The sequence below is a fragment of the Jaculus jaculus genome, chromosome 12 (genome assembly GCF_020740685.1).
Source record: "Jaculus jaculus isolate mJacJac1 chromosome 12, mJacJac1.mat.Y.cur, whole genome shotgun sequence".
Lineage (NCBI taxonomy): Eukaryota > Metazoa > Chordata > Mammalia > Rodentia > Dipodidae > Jaculus > Jaculus jaculus.
The window spans coordinates 95,500,410-95,520,451 of record NC_059113.1 but is presented as its reverse complement, the minus strand read 5'-3'; the positions used below and the strand labels follow the sequence as shown (position 1 = coordinate 95,520,451).

Below are 20,042 nucleotides of genomic sequence, written 5' to 3'. Positions count from 1 at the left end.
AAGACAAAGCATGTGAACTGAGGAGGAAGGACATGGTTTGGCAGCTGAAGGTACTTGCTTCCAAAGACTGTCAGTGTGGGGTCAATTCCTCAGAACCCACATATAGCCAGACACAGAAAGTGGCACATCCATCCGGAGTTTATTTGCAATGGCAAAAGGCCCTTTAGCACGCACACACATCCTCCCTGCAGTAGTTAATTAATGTAAATGAAGAAAAGCTCTACAGATATTATAGAAAAGGGTCAATAAAAAGCCAGCGAGCTCTATTCATCAGTGAACACGTGGTGGGGAAGGCTGAGGGAAGAGGACGACAAGGTAGGTGGAAATTGCTATCCAGGAGCTAACAGTATAGAATTGCTCTCAGTGCAGGGAGAACAATTAATGACCTCTCAGATCTAGTACTGTATTTTCAATTTCATATTTTCTAATGTATAAAAGTAAGTAGATGGCCAGCTTGTTCTTTCACTACATAACCTTGGGAAATGTTCCCATATCCCTCTCCAAAAGAACACCAGTCTGCAATTCAATGGAATTCAACTCAACAGCCAAAATGCATTTTCACCAAGATAATAAGATACACTGTCTCATATTGAAGGGGGGGGGGAGACTTTATAAAATTCAGTGTTGGGGCTAGAGAGATAGATGGCTTAGTGGTTAAGGCACTTGCTTGCAAAGCCAAGGGACCTAGGTTTGACTCCCCAGGACCCATATAAGCCAGATGCACAAGGTGGCACATGTGTCTCCATCCACACATCCTTATTGATGAGTTTTATTTATTTATGTGAGAGTGACAGACACAGAGAGAAAGAGGCAGATAGAAAATGGGTGCACCAGGGCTTCCAGCCACTGCAAATGAACTCCAGACGTGTGCGCCCCCTTGTGCATCTGGCTAACAAGGGTCCTGGGGAATCGAGCCTCAAACCGGGGTCCTTAGGCTTCACAGGCAAGCACTTAACTGCTAAGCCATCTCTCCAGCCCCTCATTGATGAGTTTTGATACAATGTTGGCGAATTCATTTACTCAATCCTTGCTTCTCCCAAACACGGAGTCCCTTCTTCCCATTGGAGAACTACTGTTAATAGTGTCTTTAATTCCTTCTAAGAATATGTTGTCTAAGAGTATGTCTACGTGGATTATAACTCTAGTTGTGAATACACAAAGGATCATAAAAGACAAGTCATTCCGAATCTAAATCATTATCCATTCAAAGACTGACTGAATGCCTTCTGTGGCAGATACAGAGTTTACAACAGATGAAGGGCACGGGCCTGAAGGCAGAAATGTTCCAGCAATACCAAAGATGCCAGTGTGCCTGGGCTATAGTAAGTGACAGTATGAATAGAAAGCTGGTGGTCCAACACTTTTTAATTCAGAGGCTTGGAGACTGTTCAATTTCAGTGTGTTAACTGTATATTGCCATGAAACAGGTCACCATCAACTCATTGGTTGAGAAAACACTTAACAAGAGGGTATTTTCTGACCTTGCTACCTATATAAGACACCAATGAATTATGGCAACTTCAAGGGTTAGCAGGATAGCTGGAGACCCTCAGCTGTGAGCAAGCTGTCTGCCCAGTTGTGTTCCGGAGGCCACCATGGCAAGGAATCTGCCTCCAACCTCACCTGGGTTGTTGGCACAATGTGTTTCCTTGCTGTGTGCCCCTCAGGCTCAGACTGTGTTCTGACCTGGATCAGACATGGTCTGTGGTCCTGTGCTCTGCCCTCTCCAGTGGCCAGAGGAAGCGCTTCTCCAGTCTGCTCAGTCAGTCCTAGGTAACAGACCATCAACCCTTCCCATAATTCGCCTGCCTAAGATCAAGTTACATGTCTGCCACCTACCTGGTCGCCAGGTGTCTGGTGGGGACCAAACCCAGGATCTCATTCCATTTGACATGCTCCAAAGTGCTCTTTCTATCACAACTGATCTCAACACACAAGGATGTTTCTGATTTTCACATTGAGACAATGTAGCAAATTAGCTGTTTCTACAAGATTTCAAAGACCCTATTTGTGACGCTCGGCAGCAGACCAGGGCTCCGTGCGTAAATCTGTTCTCTTGCATTTTGTCTCTGACCTGCAAGTGAACATATTCATGGGGAAAAGAGAATCCTTCATTGGACATGTTGTGTAATGATGAAATCAGTGTACACAGCATATCTGTCACCTCAAACATGAGGGTGTGTGTGTGTGTGTCTGTACCAGAATGGAGTCCTCATTTTGAAATGCATATTAAGTGAAAGCACTCCACTGTGCTAGACAATAGAACATCCCGTATTGAAACTCCACTCCTGTGAGCATGGATAGATCTCTCCCCGTCATCATTTCACGACCTTCCCCAGTGTCATAACCACTCGGCTGCTCTGCACTTCTCTAAGATTGGTCTTTTCAGGAGTCAGAGCACGCGGCACCCAAGCACATGCACATTAGGAGCAGCGCTGGATGGTACCGGACCATCTCCAATTCACACACAGCCACAGACAAAACCATTTACCTCCACCTCACTGAGCCCTCCTCGTGTGGTGAGCAGAACTATTATACAGGTGTGCTGCACGCCTCGATTCAGGCTCACACCGTCTTCCCACGGTGTAACCCCACTGCTGTGCCTTGGGCTCCTGGCAGTCATGGTAACCGTTGTTAACCTCCATCCTCATGAACTGTTTTGGGTACCCGTTCTCCCATCTCTTCCCGAGGACCGCCTCTTTATATACAACATTTCCTGCCCTGATTTCACATCACCTATCCATTTTCTGACTTACCTAATACTTTCAAAACAATAATTAATAGCTCTGGTCATGTTTTCAGTATTTTTCAGATTTCAGCAATGAAATGCAAAGTCATGTTGTCTAAAATACATGTTAATACTTTTTTCAGGAAACAGCCACAATTTATTTCATGAAGATATTCTTGGGAATCAATGTAAGTTTTGTCTAATGAGTTCAGCACTCTGCTTTCTCCTTTTATTTCATAATATGGTACATCAATATACCTGAAGACATGAGCCACCCTCATGATTTCCAGGGGGATGAACCCAACATAAACCGGACCGTGTAACTGTTAAGGTGCTGCTGTCATTTGCTGATGTATTGCTTAAAAGGACTGCAAAATATTCCTGAGTAAAATGGATCTACAACCTCACCTCTCATGGGCTGTTTGGCAACAGTGCCCTGTGGACGTCACAAAAAGAAACTGGTTCACTGGGCTGCAAACCAGGCTAAGTCATGGCAGATTTAACTGCTTCTTCTGAGTCTAAAAGAATTTACCTGTGAAAATACCTGCGCCTGCTACGTCTTTGGGAAGTGGGTGGTGGTTCTTGGAATATTTTTTCCCCTCGGCGTCTTTAGCAATTATTTCCCTAGCTTCACGCAGGGTTCTCTGTGCTGCGTGCCCAGGCCCACACTTGTGCCCCTGTGTGAGCCTTCACTACCACTGCGCTCATGGCTTATGCACTTGGCTTCTGTATGAAAATCCCCAATCCCCCCAAAGTGTAAGCTGTATTTATGTCCATTATGTCCCCCTATTTCTAGATCATAATTGTTTATTTTTATGCTTTCCTTCTAACTAGACACGATTTTCACTCCTTTTGGCTTCTACAGGAACTCAGGGTTACAACTTTCTCTCAGAGTTTCACTTTGACCTTTAAGTTTTAACGTGTGAGCTTTCAAAGTGTCTTTCCTGATAGTCTACAACTTTGGAAATTTCTACTCTGATCTCATGTATCATTAAACATTTTTAGATTTCAGGGTGATAGGGGATTTTTTTTTTAAACTACTACGACTACGAATGATATCAACATCTACAGTCAGTGTGAGAGAGTTCCACTGAAGAGCCCTGCCTATCCTTACCTCTTGCGCCCCCTGACCCGCCTCCCCAGGAGCACGGGTACGTGCCCCCACACGTGTCTGCTAAGTTCAATCCCTAGTCTCTAGGCCTTTTCCTGTGTGTGTGATCGGGGGTCTTGTTCATTTTGCTTTGTTGTACTTTTGTTTTGTTTTGTTTTGTTTTGTTTTTCCCAAGGCAGGGTCTCACTCTAGCTCAGGCTGACCTGGAATTCACTATTTCGTCTCAGGACGGTCTTGAACTCACAACGATCCTCCTACCTCTGCCTCCCATGTGCTGGGATTAAAGACATGAGCCACCATGCAGGCTATTGTCCTATCTTTTAACCAAAAGGTTTATTAGGCTTTGAGGTGGTTTTATTCTGCCATCTGAGACTGTATGTCTCTGTTAATAAGTGGGCAATAAATAGCATCTGCAAAAAGATCCAGTGAGACGTGTGAAAATCCATAATTTGCAAAGTAGTACTACAGCCCCATTCTCCCATTGTGAAAACAGACTTCAGATTCTTGTCAAGCTCATTTACAATCACCCTAGGCTTCCCAAGCAGGCCTACCCACGGGTTTCTGTAACTAAGTATCCAGAAATCACAGGCAAGGTGTGCTGCCTGCTTATGCTCTGGGAGGCTTTTAGGAAATGGGGCTGTTTTGTTACCTTTCCTCAAGCTCCCCAAGGAGTGTAAAAAAGACCTGGCCCAGGAGCCGGTGAGATGGCTCAGTGGTTAAGGTGCATGCCTGCAAAGCTTAAGAACCAAGGTTTGATTCCCCAGTACCCACATCAACCAGATGCACAAGGTAGTGTACGCATCTGGAGTTTGTTTGCAGTGGCTCGAGGCCATGGTGCACCTAACCCATTCTCTTTATCTATCTCTTTCTAAGTAAGTAAATAAATAATAAAACATATTTTGAAAACACACACACACTGGCCTGGAGTACTGAGAGGGAAGGCTGCTAGGAATGGAAAACAACTGACAGTGAGAAACAATTCACCACTTCACCACAGTTTGGATTCATGGTGATAACACGAAAGGGTTTTCCTTCAGGAACGTGCAAGGGGATAAGAGTGCATTAGGCTTCCAGCAAAGTCAGATTGTGGACATGTCTGTGGCCCAAGAAACTCAGCCTGACAGGAGCCACAAAATAACCACAAGAAATAAGCCTCACTTAGGGACCTTCCTCTGTCGACCCATCACAACAGCGCTGCTCGCCAGCACTGATTAGCACATTAAGCACAGATGACCTCGTTCCTTCATTAAATTCTGGAGATGATGTCTAATCCTCTTAGTGGACATTTCCCTCCATGCCTATCTAAACAGAAATGGCATTCCAGCCAGTGCAAGTACGTGAAGCTGTCCTTGGGAGAATGCCTCAACTTAAAAGAAAAACACGTATTAATTATGGACATAGTTCGTAAGGAAACATCACAGGTTGGTACCATCCCTCCCCTCATCCCTGTCCCCTTGCCAAAGAAGGGCCCCCTTTTTGGGGTCACAGATTAAGGAAAGTTAAAGACAAGAAATTATGTTTGTTTTTTTTTAAAAAAAAAAAGGTGGGGGGAATAGCCTGTAAATACATTTCCTTTTCAATGAATAAAGCAGAGCTGATTCCACAACAAATTATAACAGGAGGAGGCTGCCAAGAATAACATACTGGGGATCAGGGTCCAGATTCCGTGTTTCTGGTGTCTGACGATGTTTCTTTATGGGAATATCGACAGAATTGCTCTCTTTTACAAAGGATTTTGCATCTTCCTCAGAACCTCCTAATGCAACCACTTGGGGAGATTTGGTTTGGCACAATCTACAGTCTGTGGCCTTGTGTGCTTTCAGTAATTAAGAATAAGTAATAATGCTGAGAAACAATGCACAGCTGTGCAGTGGTTAATCTCAGCTTTCTTGGGGCACCACCAGGCACTAACATGTGGGGCTAAGGCAGCTATATAAAGCTCATGACTTTATGAAACCAAGTACAGGGATTTCCTTTCAGATGCCCACATATTCCAACGGAGGCACACATATGCGCTTTTGTGCACAAGTTAAACTTGGAGCCATCCATGTAGTAATACTAACTGAAACATCATTTGAGCTTAAAAAGAAAAAAAAGTGTGGTCTTGTTTTTTCTTGGGACAGAACAAAAGACCACTAGGAACTTTCTGTGTGGCTTTAATGAACTAAAATCCCTTTTTGAACAAGTTTGGCTGTAAATTAACAAAGCAAGCTGTGCGACCTTGGGTAAGTTAATTTCGACTCTCTGAGTTTCTGGTCTCTGCGTAAAAACCAATACGAGCTGCTTTCCCAGGGTGGACTGGTTGATCCGGAGTAACTAGAGCTTGCCGTGGCCTGAGGTACCAAGTGTTGAGTAGGCTACTGGCTCCTAACCCCTTCTCTGAGTCACGTAGAATCTTAGGACGAAATCCTACATTTTTCAATTCTCTTTCTTCTGGACAAGAAGGCTCAGCTCACTGCTGTGAGTACAACGGGTAAACAGCTCCCAAGGAAGTAATAAGGTTGGCCTACCAAAGAAGGAGCCTTTGGAGTTACATAAGACCTTTCCCTAAGGCCCTGGACAAAGACAGTGGCAGGCCTCTCACAAACCCAAACCCACACCCCCACACCTTCAGGCCCTGTGGCCGGATCCCTGCTCTTCCTTAGCACCTCACACTTGTCACGCTGCCTTTCTCAGAAACACTATGAGGGCTGATGCTCAGCAGATAAAGACACTTGCTTCCAGAGCCTGGTGGCCTGGTTTGATTCCTTAGTACCTACATACAGCCAGATATGCACATAGTGGCACATGCATCTGGAGTTCACTTGCAGTGGCAGAAGGTCCTGGCATTCCAATACTCAATCTGTCTCTACTTCAATAAATGAAAATATTTTAAGAAGATACATGGCTTTTGGGCTGGGCATGGTGGTGCACACCTTTAACCCCAGCACTCAGGAGGCAGAAGTAGGAGGATCGCAGTGAGTCCCAGGCCACCTTGAGACTACATAGAGAAATCCAGGTCAGCCTGAGCTACAGCGAGACCCTAACCCTGGAAAACCAAAAAGAAAATAAAAAGATGATGCTGATGTATGGAAAAATGTATATACTATGCTTATCAAACTGCCCAGTAAGCACTTCTCTTAATATTTATACCTTTTTATTAATGCTACTCTCACTTTGGGTAGAGAATCTTCTCTTTTCAGATGGCAGTGACCTTGGGATGACCCAGAAGGTATTATAGTGCTGGAAAGAAGTGACTGGAGTACTGAGTAACATCTTGATCACATCTTCCAAGACTCAGGGTCCATTGCGGAAGAGGTGGCAGAAAGAATGTAAGAGCCAAAGGAAGGGTAGGACTCCTTACAACATGCTCCCTCCAGACATAAAATGGCCTGCATATCCATGACCTCACCATGCCGATACTACCTACACAAGACCATCATAAGAGGAGGGAAAGATCATGACGTCAAAATAAGAGAGACTGATTGAGATGGGGAGGGGATATGAAGGAGAATGGAATTTCAAAGGGGAAAGTTGGGGGGGGTATTACCACGGGATATTTTTTATAATCATGGAAAATGTTAATAAAAATTGAGAAAAAAAAAGAAAATAAAAAGATGACACATGGCTTCTAGAGAGAAAGATACACTTAAAAGAAAATCATTGCAGCTACCTACATTGAAGGCATGTACAAGCAACTTAATAAATGATCACTGAATGAAGTAACAATTGCAGAGAAGAAAGGATACCAGGCACAGGCATAATTTAACTATTACCATCAATCAATTCAGTGTATTCACCAGTCAAAATAATGACATAATCTCCTGTGAATGCGTCAACACTAACTCATGACCAATCTCAGTTCATGCATGCTCCACTCCCAACATCACTGTGTCACACATTGCTGCCCAAGCCCAGATCTCTAGGAATCTTCATGTCACAAATGTGTTCTACTCTAGAATTCTAGGGAGCTAAATCTACAGGGTAACACACACACTTGTTAAGACTAACATGGGGTGAGACTATCCAATCCACCCACACCCACACTAACTTCTCCCTATACCCGTAACCCCCACATCACCTCTTCACACTTGGATATTTATTTTGCTTTCCAAGTACTCTTCATTTACAGAGCTGGGATTACTTACAACCTGAGCACGAGATGAAGAGGAGGATCATTGCTTCATAGTTTTTCAGTCCGCAGAGCTGACTGGACACAGAGCTGTAAGCCCAGAGGACAGCTCTTTCACAGGTCCGCCCCCTCCAGACACCCTGGGAGAAAGCTTAGTTTGGGCCAAACCTCATAGGCCTGCAAGCTTGGCTCCAATGCCCCAGACACATCTCTGCCAGTCTCATGATTCAAAATATGATGACACTCCTCCTTCGACAGAATCAAGACGCTCACCAGCGGGCCAGCTCTTCTCCCCTGCACTCGAGCATGCTTTCTGAGATAACAAAGAACAAATCCGCTCCCAACATCCAGCCTATGCCAGGCCTTTGTCTACACTGGATATTCAAATGCTACAGGAATCCTCCCTCCCAAATCTTCTCTTGTCAAACCATTGTGGTCCCCTGGGAAAGAAAACTCTACCATCGCCACAATGACTACTCAGACCCTTCCTACATACTGTGACCCCATGGAAGAGTAGAATCAGGAAGAATACCATTATTATTTTCTTCTCTTCTTAAAAGAAACAAGAGAGGGCTGGAGAGATGGCTTAGCGGTTAAGCGCTTGCCTGTGAAGCCTAAGGAGCCCGGTTCAAGGCTTGATTCCCTAGGACCCACGTTAGCCAGATGCACAAGGGGGAGCATGCATCTGGAGTTCGTTTGTAGTGGCTGGAAGCCCTGGCGCGCCCATTCTCTCTCTCTCTGCCTCTTTCTCTCTCTGTATGTCACTCTCAAATAAATAAATAACAAAAAAAAAATTTTTAAAAGAAACAAGATAAAGATTCTTGTACTTCCAAAGTTTTTTTTAAACACTCCAGAAAATGAAGGTCATATAGATAAGATAGACAGACAGACATGACAGACAGTAGTCAAGTCTTCATGACAATGTCAAAGAAACAAAAATTCATGAAACCAGGTGGGACTATCTGAAAATCTGTCAAATATTCTTGCTGTAAGACTGAATTCTGAATGGAATGGGTCCCTACTCATATAGATATAAGGCTTTTAGAAACTCTAAAGTAGGGCTGGTGGTGGTGGTGGTATTGTTGAAGACATTTATTTTTCTCTCCTATGAAAACAATTGGCACCTAAAACCCAATGCCAGCAAAGCTGAGTCAAGAAACATTTGAAACCCGATTCATTGTTGTTCTTTTAGAATTGTCTTTCAGGAAGCGACCAGCATGCTCTGTGACTGGAAGGTTCCTGAGTGTGATAGAAAGTTGTGAACACACTTAAGTGTCAGCCCTACTTAATGTCTTAAGCCAGGATCTTGCCAAATTGTCCAGGCCAGCTCACCTTGAATTTGCCATCTGCCGGCCTCAGCCTTCTGAGCAGCTGGTACTACAGGCATGTGCCACAATGCCCAGCTGTATGTTTTTAAATGTATATAAACACAAAAACATCTTAACACACTAGGGTTGTATGAGACAAATAAATACCCCACTTGGTACATGAAAATCATGTAGTATTTTAAAAATCAGGGCTGGAGGAATGGCTTAGCAGTTAAGGCATTTGCCTGCAAAGCCAAAGGACCTAAGTTCAATCCTACAGGACCCACGTTAGCCAGATGCACAAGGGGGCGCACACGTCTGGAGTTCATATACAGTTGCTGGAGGCCCTGATTCACCCATTATCTCTCTCTCTTCCCCCCCCCACTGTCTCTGTTAAATAAATTAAAAAAAAAAATATTTAAAAGAAAAAAAAATCCAGTAAAGCCAGGTGTGGTGGCAAACGCCTTTAATCCCAGTACTCAAAGAGGTAAGAGGATTGCTGTGAGTTTGAGGCCAGCCTGAGACTACATAGTGAATTCCAGTTATGTCAGCATGGGCTAGAGCAAGACCCTGTCTAGGACAGAGAAAAAAAAAAAATCCAACTTCCATCCAACATGGTACACTCGTAACCATGCTAGAGCCCCGGGGGTGAAATCAGAAAGCAGCTAGAACCCAGGACAACCAAATTCTACCAACAAGACAAGAACAGACAGCTGGCTCCCAGGCAGGAGATGAACCACCCCTCACACAGCAGCCAGAGCCCAGGTGAAACCAAACCAGCCAGATGAACAAGAGCGCTGCTTCCACGGCCAGCCTGACAACCTGCGCCAGGGTGACAGACACTGAGGACACTCAAAACGCACCAAAGCTGAAATCCAGAAGCTGCTGAGAGTTCAACACCAACGTAGACTTAAAACACACCCAGCACGGCTCAGGGCATTGTGCAGAAGAGGGGGCGGAAAGATCTCAAGAGCCACACAGTGGGAGGGAATGTCCAGAGACATCGCCCCACCCCGCCACAATGGCTGACTGCTGTCCTCACAACTATGAACCCCCAATCCCACTTGTAACCCCACCGAGGAGCCGCCTCACTGGAGTGGGGGCAGGGAGAAGGGAAATGACGGTGCCAATGCATAACGTGTCCATACAAAGACCCTACTTAGTAAAAAGATTAAAAGTACAAATCAAACACACACTTTCTCCCAGCAATCTCAGGCCCTGGACTGCTTTAGTCTGTACCCCTAAATGCCCCTCACGTCAAAGCACATCTCCAAGTATCTACTAAACTTTGCTTTTGGGCAGCCAGATAAGAAACACTTCTTCATATTATTCCTACCCCAAATCCACTTCCCTTCCTTTTATTAATAACACCAACCTTCTCCAAGCACTGAATTTGTCTAACACTACCCTCTGAAACTCCTTCTGCCAAAGGACGTCTTTTATACTGCAGAACTCCCTGCTCCCCCAATCGCACCCGTAGCCTACCTTACGAGATCCCTCCTGGTCTATCCCGCCTCTTCTTGCTACTAAAAACTCCACTGTAAGTTACACTGACTGAAGTACGTTGCTTGAAGCCCATGAATTGTCCTAGTACCTGGAACATTAAATGCCAAAGCCCTGAAGTGGTCACCTTGCTTGCACCTGGCCTGAATGGCATTTTTTGTTGTTGTTGATTTTTATTTATTTATTTGAGAGCAACATACAGAGAGAGAGAGGCAGAGAGAGAGAGAGAGAAAGAAAATGGGCATGCCAGGGCCTCCAGCCACTGCAAATGAACTCCAGACGCATGCGCCCCCTTGTGCATCTGGCTAACGTGGGTCCTGGGGAAATCGAGCCTCGAACCGGGGTCCTTAGGCTTCACAGGCAAGCGCTTAACCATTAAGCCATCTCTCCAGTCTCTGAATGGCTTTCTAACCTGATCTCTCATCCAGGTTCCCACAAGAGAACATGCCTCCCTGGCTCTTCTCTAGTCACACCACCTCCTACACCTGAGCTGGGGTCTTCACACAGCACCGCCAATCAAGCTACATTTTACAACGCATTCATACTAGCTACTCAGGAAAGAATCTCAGAGCCTCCCCCTCCACCAAGTGGCCATGAGCCCTCTCTCTTCTAAGCCCTCGACTGCTGTCTTCCAGTGGTCCTCCCTGCATCCTGGCGCTAAGTCTACACATTCCTTCTTTCCCATATGGGCCTCACATTTTGATTTCTCCAAATCACACACCATGTCTTTCTCAGAGGAGGCACCCAGGAGACAAAGCTACAAATTAATGCGTAACAAGTACATGAAAAGTCACAAATTCTACACAACCTCAATATAAAAATCCCTGGGAAGCTCACGGTACCATTTTCCACCTTGGAAACACAATTTTCTTGCTTGCAGGGGGAAAAAAAAAGACCTTGATAATATTTTTGGCACAGAAACACTCCTTTAAAACAAACATCTTAATGTATCATGTGTAAATGAAGCCAAAACATATGGAGCAAGTTTCCTATCAAGTGCATATGGATTTTGTAAGAAAAACCCAGCAGAGCAGCTGAGAGAAATTGCGATCTCCAAAGCAGATTAAGGATTTTTTTTCCAACTCCAAAACCCAGCTGGAGTCATCTTGCTTTAATAACACGGTGTTTCCTCTTTGCTTGGGTGACTTGCCTAGAGTCAACATTTCCACCATGGGGGGGGGGGGGGCTTCAAGTTGTCTTCTTGCCTGCCCTTTCTTACTTTCCCCTTGTGTTTTTGCCTCTCCCACTACTGTAATTGTTTTTTGTTCCTTTCATTAGCTCTTCTTACCCTCTTTCTTTCTTTCTTCCTCCCCCACCCCCAATGCTTCTTCTTGCTCCTGAACATCCACTACAGAAACTTCTTTCCTCCCTTACCACCATCAAGCGTCAGACAGGGTTGCCTGGGCGCGTGCTGGTAGGCAGTGAAACATGTGGCCATTGCGGACACACGCACACACAGGTATGATGCACAACGCTCTTGGAAGCAGGAATATACACTTCCTCAAAGTGGGGCCTGAGCTCTGATGTGAAGCCCAGCTGAGCAGAAGCACACAGGAATACTGGCGAAAGGACGGGTGCTTGGAAAATTAAGCACCGCTGACTAATCCGAGCTGGCAACCTCCCTCCAGCCACCATACTATGGCCACACAACCTAGGCTTCCAGCCTCAGCTTTACTTACAGCCCCCCCCCCACTTCATAACAGGGAGCCTTGGTATTTTCATGCACATTGGCTGGGCGTTCACAGCTCTGCCCAGACATAGCAAGGCAGAGGCGGACCACAGATCCCTCTGCTCAGAGCTCTATGAACCTGCACTGCTTCATCCTACTGAGACCATGAACCTCTCTCTCTTCCCTGCAGAAAAATCGCAGGCTCGTCTTCATGGTTTCAAATGGGGAAAGGAGACCCAAAGTGTGCCAGGAGATCTCAGAGCTCTTCTGTATTAGTTGTTTGACTCGTTGTTGTGACCAAATGCCTGACAAGCAGCAGCTTAAGGAAGGAAGAGTTTATTTCAGTCTGCTGTTCCAAGGGGTGCTGCCCATGATGGGAAGGAGGGAGGCAGGCAGTCAGGGAGGCATGGAGGCAGCAGCCGGAGACTGACTGGCCACACTGCATCCACCGTCAGGAAGCAGAGGAAGTGGAGACAGGCTATTAAAAAATCAAGGCCTGGGGGAGATGACTCAGTGGTTAAGGCACTTGCCAGCAAGGCCTATAGACCTGTGTTTGATTCCCCAGTACCCTCAAAAAGCCAGTTGCAGTGACATATGCAACTAGAGTTCATTTTCAGTGGCTGGAGGTAATGGCACACCCACTCTCTGTCTCTCTCATCTCTCTATCTCTGCTTGCAAATAAACAAATGAATTTAAATATATATCTATTAAAAAATAACTCCATGGGCTGGAGAGATGGCTTAGCAGTTGAGCACTTGCCCGTGAAGCCTAAGGACCCCGGTTCGAGGCTCGATTCCCCAGGACCCATGTTAGCCAGATGCACAAGGGGGGGGCGCATGCCTGTGGAGTTCGTTTGCAGTGGCTGGAGGCCTGGCGCACCCATTCTCTCTCCCTCCCTCCCTCCCTCTCTCTCTCTCTCTGCCTCTTTCTCTGTCACTCTCAAATAAATTAAAATTTAAAAAATAAATAACTCAAGGCCCATCCTCAGTGACCCACTTTCTCCGGCTAGGCACCACTTCCTAATGGTTCCACAACTTAACCTGAACAGCGCCACCTGCTGGGGACTGTGTGTTCAAGCACACGAGCCTTGGTGGGACATTCTACATTCCAACTGTTAAGACCCACCAATGCGCTGCGCCAAAGTTCCCTGATTAAAATTTAATCCAACAATCGCTGGTTACCATCACAGCCCTCCAAAGCTGGTATTCTCATAATTGGTTTTTCTAAAAATGACGGGTATCATCATCATGATTTGGGTGGCGTAATGGTCACTTAAGCAGGTTGTAATGTGTGTGATAAGAACATAAACAGAGGCCTAGGTTCACCTTGACTGGCTCCAAAAACAAAACAACAAGGAATTCCTCACAATCCTCCCCGCAAGCTGCCTTACCAGTAAAGAAAACCACCAGGCTGGGTGTCAAGTTCAACTTCTGGAAGGAAAACTCTGTTCACACAAGCCGGAAGTGCTCAGCCACACAGCAGTGTGACAGGGAGAGCCAAGCAAAGCTGCCACGAACAGCACTCAGATTCCGTCTGTCTTCCGGTCTCTCTTCCTACTCCTCCATCTAGAATGTGCCATGGTACGTAGATTCTCTCAGTAACTACTCACTGAGCACCTAATACATACCAGGTGTACAGAAAAGATCTTTGCCCTCAACAATGGGGCAGGGGTAAACACACTGGAGGACTTAAGTTGTGTGGCACACTGGGCTGGTTAAGTGTTACAGGGTAGAAGTTCCAACCATGGGTCTGTCTGTCTGTCTGTCTGTCTGCCTGCCTGCCTGCCCCCACCCCTCTCTCAGATCATGACCAACTTCATAGTGGGAGTTGTTACAGCATCTGTTTCAAGCTTGACATTATGTAATCTTGATTTTCTTTTTAAAAAAAAAAAATATATATATATCTTCTGGGCTGTAGATTAAGGTGTTTGCCTGAGAAGCCTAAAGACCCAGGTTTAATTCCCCAGTATGTTGCATGGGTGTGTAGTTCATGGCTACATGTCCTGGTGCACCTATTCTCTATCTGACTGCTTCTCTAATGAATTTTTAAAAAAATTTTAATAGAACCGAGTGACCAAACATGTTAACACTTTCAAATTCCTGTCTTAGAAGTAGAAGTGAACAGTCATTAGCAAGGTGCTGAGCTATAATTGCAAGAAAAGAACAAAAAAAAACCCTAGGAGTTCTATCTAAGGTATTTTTTTTTAAATCATCTATTTCTTAGATTACTGAGTGATTAGCAATGAGGCAGGTGACTTTAAAGAGATCATTCACTTTAAACCAGAAAATTTTTAAGGATTTATTTTTATTTATTAGAGAGAGGGGGAGAATGGGCATGCCAGGGCCTCCAGCCACTACAAATGAACTCCAGAAGCATGTGCCACCATGTGCATCTGGCTTATGAGGGACCAGGAGAATCCAATGTGGGTCCTTAGGCTTCACAGGCAAGCACCTTAAGTGCTAAGCCATCTCTCCAAGCCTACACCCAAAATTCTTAACTGAGAGTCCACAGGTTCGACAGTGCTAGTGAGTGGGATGGAATTACAGGACCCACGTAAGCCAGATGCACAAGAGGGCTCATGTGTCTGGAATTCATCTGCAGTGGCTGGAGGCCCTGGCATGCCCCTTCTCTCTGTGTCCGTCTCTCTTCTGTCTCTGTCTCTCTCTGCTTGCAAACAAGTATTTTTAAAAAAGAAATATTTTTTAAAAATTAGAAAGTGTGTGTGTGTGTGTGTGTGTGTGTGCATCCTTCAGAGGAGGAACAGAAAAGGACAATGTGCTACGTGTAATTGAGAATGAATGGTAAGGTGAATGAGATCCCGTCATCTACAGCAATGCCGATGGAACCAGAGATCATTGCGTTAAATGAAGTACGCCAGGCACAAGAAGACAAGCAGGGCCTTATCCTCCCTCACCTGAGGAAACCAGCCCCTCCTTCCCCCCCACCCCCCAATATTCTCTGTCCATGACGGCTCATCATTCCGTCTCCCACACACAACTGCCAGGATTTCTTGGATTGTCACAGGCCCAAAGCAGTAGGGCCAAGTGGCCACGGACTGAAATCAATCGTGAGCACTTACTAAGCCCCTCCTCCTCCCAAGCTGGCTACATCAGGTGTTGTTATTTAGTGACAGACAGCTGCTAACACTCATCTGGCTCCAGCTCACTTCCTTTCAACGTGGGTTTTATTTTTCTTTTCATTTGCTTTGTTTTCCTGAACTGCCAAGTCCCAACATGAACATGCAACGACACATGAAATTCTCGTGAGAAATGCAAGAACAGGGATGAAAGTCGTGCCGTCCACAATCACGCTGCTGACACCCGCCTGCATCAGGACAGCCTGACCTTTCACTAAACCAGGGATGGGAGAGAAGGAGGGGGGCGGTATACTGGGACTCACTGAACCTCCTCAGAAGAAACGGGGGGAAAAATTCATTGTCCCAACGAGATAGAGACAATGACAGAGAGAAACAGTACAGGCTACATGGTAACAACCTAAGAACCATAAATACTCCTGGGGCAGGGGGAACCACAAAACTATACCTTCTCGTGGTTTTCAATTAATATCTCCACAACAATATTCTGAAACTTCAGATCCATGATGGCAGCAACAGTTTCCTCCTGTGGCCTCATCAGGGTTGGCCCAAATACCACTCCTAAATTGGCCACGGTCATCAGGTTCTGCTTGGAGTGATTTGACACGCTAATATGGATGGAGAAGGAGAAAAGAGCTGTTTAGTTGGGCAGCTGTAACTATGGAACAGGCAAAATCCGGTAACTGCTTCACAAGATTCGAAGTATCCTCAGAGTGGACCTGTGAAGCACCTGGACCCATTCAGGCCCTTCGCGCAGAATGCAGCTCTGCCTGTGCGTGCATTTTCTTCCTCCTTCCTTCCTCCCCCGCCCGGCTCATCTCTTTCCTTCTTGCTCCAGAGATGAGCAGTCACTTTGGCCTCACTGCCTGGATGGTCTTGCTCCCTCATCTGCTGAGCCTCTGAAGCAATGATCCCAAAGAAACCCTTGTTCCTTCAAGTTGATTTCCTTCAGATACTTGCTATAGGGACAGAAAAGTGACTAACAGATGTGGAGACCCTGCCTTGGGGGAATAAGGATTTGTACTTAGGAGAGTCCTTATGCCAGCTGGCTTGTTTCTAGACAACCATCCCTTCAACAGTCCTGCTCATCATTTCCCGTATACATTTGTTCCATAATTCATAGATTGAGAATAAAAATGGAATTTCCCAAATTATATTTTGTTTCCCATGAGCAAATCATCTCATTTGTGACTTTAGCAAGTGTATCTTCTTGAAGTATGTAATTCCTATCTGTACAAAACACACGTCTACTGTCTGTATTCGGTGAGAATAGAAGGAAAAGCAGCCACTAGAAATCCCCCTTCCTTTCCCAGCTCATGGTCCCCCTTGCTACCAAGATCCACCAGACCCCATGCGCCTTGGTGACAGTCAATGTGGCTTAATCGGAGAACCCTGACTCCCTCCACTGCTCAGTGCACAATGTGGCCATCTGTTCGGAGCAGCCCCACTTCCCTGACCACCTCTCAGAGGAAGCATGGCCTCCACTGCCTGAGCCTATTCTGTGTTCTCTGCCTTTTTTCTGAAATCATTTCGCATATTTATAGTACTCTATCACTAAAGGAGGAAGTTCATCTATCTTGCTCAACAATGTATCCATTGGCATTTTAAAAAGAGCACTCAAAACCTATTTGTTGGCTATACAAATGGGCACTGTATCCGTAGGTGGGCCTTGGGCAAGCCCAAGTACCCTCTAGTTTTCAGTTTAAAGGTTCCAAAACTCTTGCCATACATTTTGTTTGCTTTTTAAGGACAGGTTAAAAAAAAAAAAAAAAGAAAAGAATGGGGCCTTTAGAAATAACTACACATTACTGGATTAAACAAGGTTGAACGGACATGTTCAAACTCGGCATCGGGTAGGTGTGAAACCGAGCTAAATTTGCTAACAGATTTAAAATCATGTTTCCAGAACCAGTTTATGAAGCAATATATACTCTTCTTCCACTCCGAGTCAAACCCCGAGTTGCTGGCGGTGATACTAAGCAAATAATTATACAGCTTCAAGGAGCATCCTATTTCAGCACACTTGTCCAAAACACACAGCCTTAGTCAAACGCCCAGCCTGGCCCTTGGTTCTGTGGATACAGCCCCAACTCCAGCCAACCCAGACCCAAGAACACTGCCAGACACCGTCAGCAACGCTGGGGAGGGGCGGGGGGAATGAAGAAAAACAGCTTACTTTGTTAAGTGTTTCACCAGAATGTCCAACATCTCTTTGTTTTTCTCTGGCAATTTGTGTACCAAGAAATGGATGGCGTTGACCCGAGATTCTGGGCTGCCACTTTCTAAGAATGAGAGAGGAGGGGGAGAAGAAAAAAAATAACAATAATGAATAATAATAAAAGGATTTGTAATGAAATGGGTTACTCCAAGCCAACAAGGATAACAGTTCATCCTTCCGAGATCTGAAAACAGAAAGATCACGCACTGCGTACTAGTTTGCCACTGTGACGGTTTGTATGGAATGTCAACTTGACAGGACCAAAAAATATCACCTACACAAGGAGCTTGTGGGTCTGCCTAAGGGAGTTATGGAAGTTAGATCAGCTGTGGGCGGTGCCACCCGTGGGCTGGGGTCCTGGGCTGTACAGAACGGAGAACTCTGGTGGAGCAGCCACATGCATCACTCAGGACACAAGGCTGCTTTGTGCTCTTGTCTCCTTGACCTTCCTGTCGTAAGGACCAGAACCTCGATCCGCAAGGTGAAATTAAACCCTTCTAAACAGTTACCTCCTCATCCCTTAGACAAAAGACCCAACCGGAAGCAGCTTACGGAAAGGAAAGGGCTGATCTCCAGCTTACAGATTTGTAAATATTGGTAGAACTCAACGTGTGGGGAGGGGAGGGGACACGTGAGGGAGTCCTGCCTCGGCAAACACACACCAGATTCCGAATAACTTTCGGCGTCTGGCTTTATGCGAGCGCTTGAGAACTGAATCGGGACCTTTACGCTTTGCAAGCAAGCACCTTTAACCCCCTGAGCCATCTCCCCAGCTCACCGCCGTTTTAAGGGGAAGTCGCCTCATGGTGGGGAAAGGGTTCCAAGAGCAGGCAGCTGGAGGTCACCGCACATGGACGGGGACACGAGGGAGCGGGCTCGCACGGGCAAGTAGGGCTGGACTTCTCGGTAACCCCAAGGCCCGCTGCCGGTAGGTAGCACACTGCCTTCCGGCAAGGCTCCACATCCCGTAGTCTCCACCAGCTGGGGATCGCGCACGAAACTTAATCACCAACACGTGAGGCCATGAGGGACTTTGTACGTTCAAACCACCACACTTTCTTTCTCAAGTTGCTTTGTTCAAACGTGCTGTCACAGCAGAATGGGGGCTTCCATATGAAAAGCCTGCTGGGGTTTACCAATAGGAAGTGACTAAACCCGCACAGCTAGTGAGCCCCTCACCCCACCCCACCCCACGCCCAAGCATCAGAAGCAGAAGTGCAGTGGCCTTCTATGTAAAGTCCTCACAGGTGTCGGTAAGGACGACTTCATGAGGAGTATGGTGAGAGTCCCTTAATCCAGTAACAGTGGCCATCCCGGTGGCAGGGGAAGATGGCCAAGTCCTGTGACAACAGCGATCAGTCTACACACCAAGGAACATGACCCACCAATCTCAGCAGTCTCGACCTGTTAGGAGGGCTTCTTCCCTGACACCGCCCCGGAACCTACCTTCACGTCACACTTCTAACCTCATTTGTGGCGAATCGCGCCCCTTGTTTTAAGATACTTGGCTCATGGTCTTTTTTGCTATAGCAGCCATGGAAAGCTCACACGGTCTCTCCAGTTTCGAACTCAACTGGTGGCCCTGGTGGCTAATGTACCCAAATCCCTCTGAGCTAACCCAGACTGGAAAAATATCAAGCAAGTCAATGAAATGTTTTATACTCAACATATGTGCTAAAGTTTCCGAGACAGGAATTTTAGATAGCCGGTCAGGTATTATTGGCCTGTTGACGATCTTTGAGGACGGAACCCTCCCTCACTGTCAGCCGCTCTTACAGCCAGGAAGTGAAATTGCAGGACACATGATTACTCCCTAAAAGAAGGAGTTCTGATTTTTTTAAAAGACATATTACTAACCCTGCTTGTCAATCATGTGAGCTAGAAAATGCCCTCAGGAAAGCTGTCTGTTCGAAGGACTTAAGAAAAATGACATAATGCTACCCAAAAACCTAAGCTAGCTCAACAGTCCCTTGGCCACTGACCACCATCAAGGGTGTTTTCTTCCACAGGGGTCACTTTTGCCACTGTCCACTCTCTCCCTAACAGTGTCTCATGTTGTTCTATAGCAAACTCCCTTCACCTCTAGTTTTCTGCATTCCACTGTCTTATCTCAATTCATTCACCAGAAATCACAAGATCTGGGGAGGCAAGGGCGATTCCAGCAAAAGAAGATCTCAAGTTCAAAGCACAACTTAGCAAGAACTGGTCTTCAAAACAAAAAAAAAAAAAGACTGGCCTGGAGAGACGGCTTAGCGATTAAGCGCTTACCTATGAAGCCTAAGGACCCTGGTTGAGGCTCGA

General features: G+C 45.9%; 1 protein-coding gene across 1 annotated transcript in view; it reads right to left on the bottom strand.

Moving 5' to 3' along the window:
* Positions 1-20,042, bottom strand: part of Arhgap10 (Rho GTPase activating protein 10) — a 316,109-nt gene that overhangs the window by 74,009 nt on the left and 222,058 nt on the right. Inside the window, exons 17-18 of the mRNA XM_045131477.1 lie at positions 17,700-17,805; positions 15,972-16,131 (exon numbers count right to left, since the gene is read on the bottom strand). Coding sequence (XP_044987412.1) covers positions 15,972-16,131; positions 17,700-17,805 — 266 coding nt within the window. The remainder of the gene's footprint in view (positions 1-15,971; positions 16,132-17,699; positions 17,806-20,042) is intronic.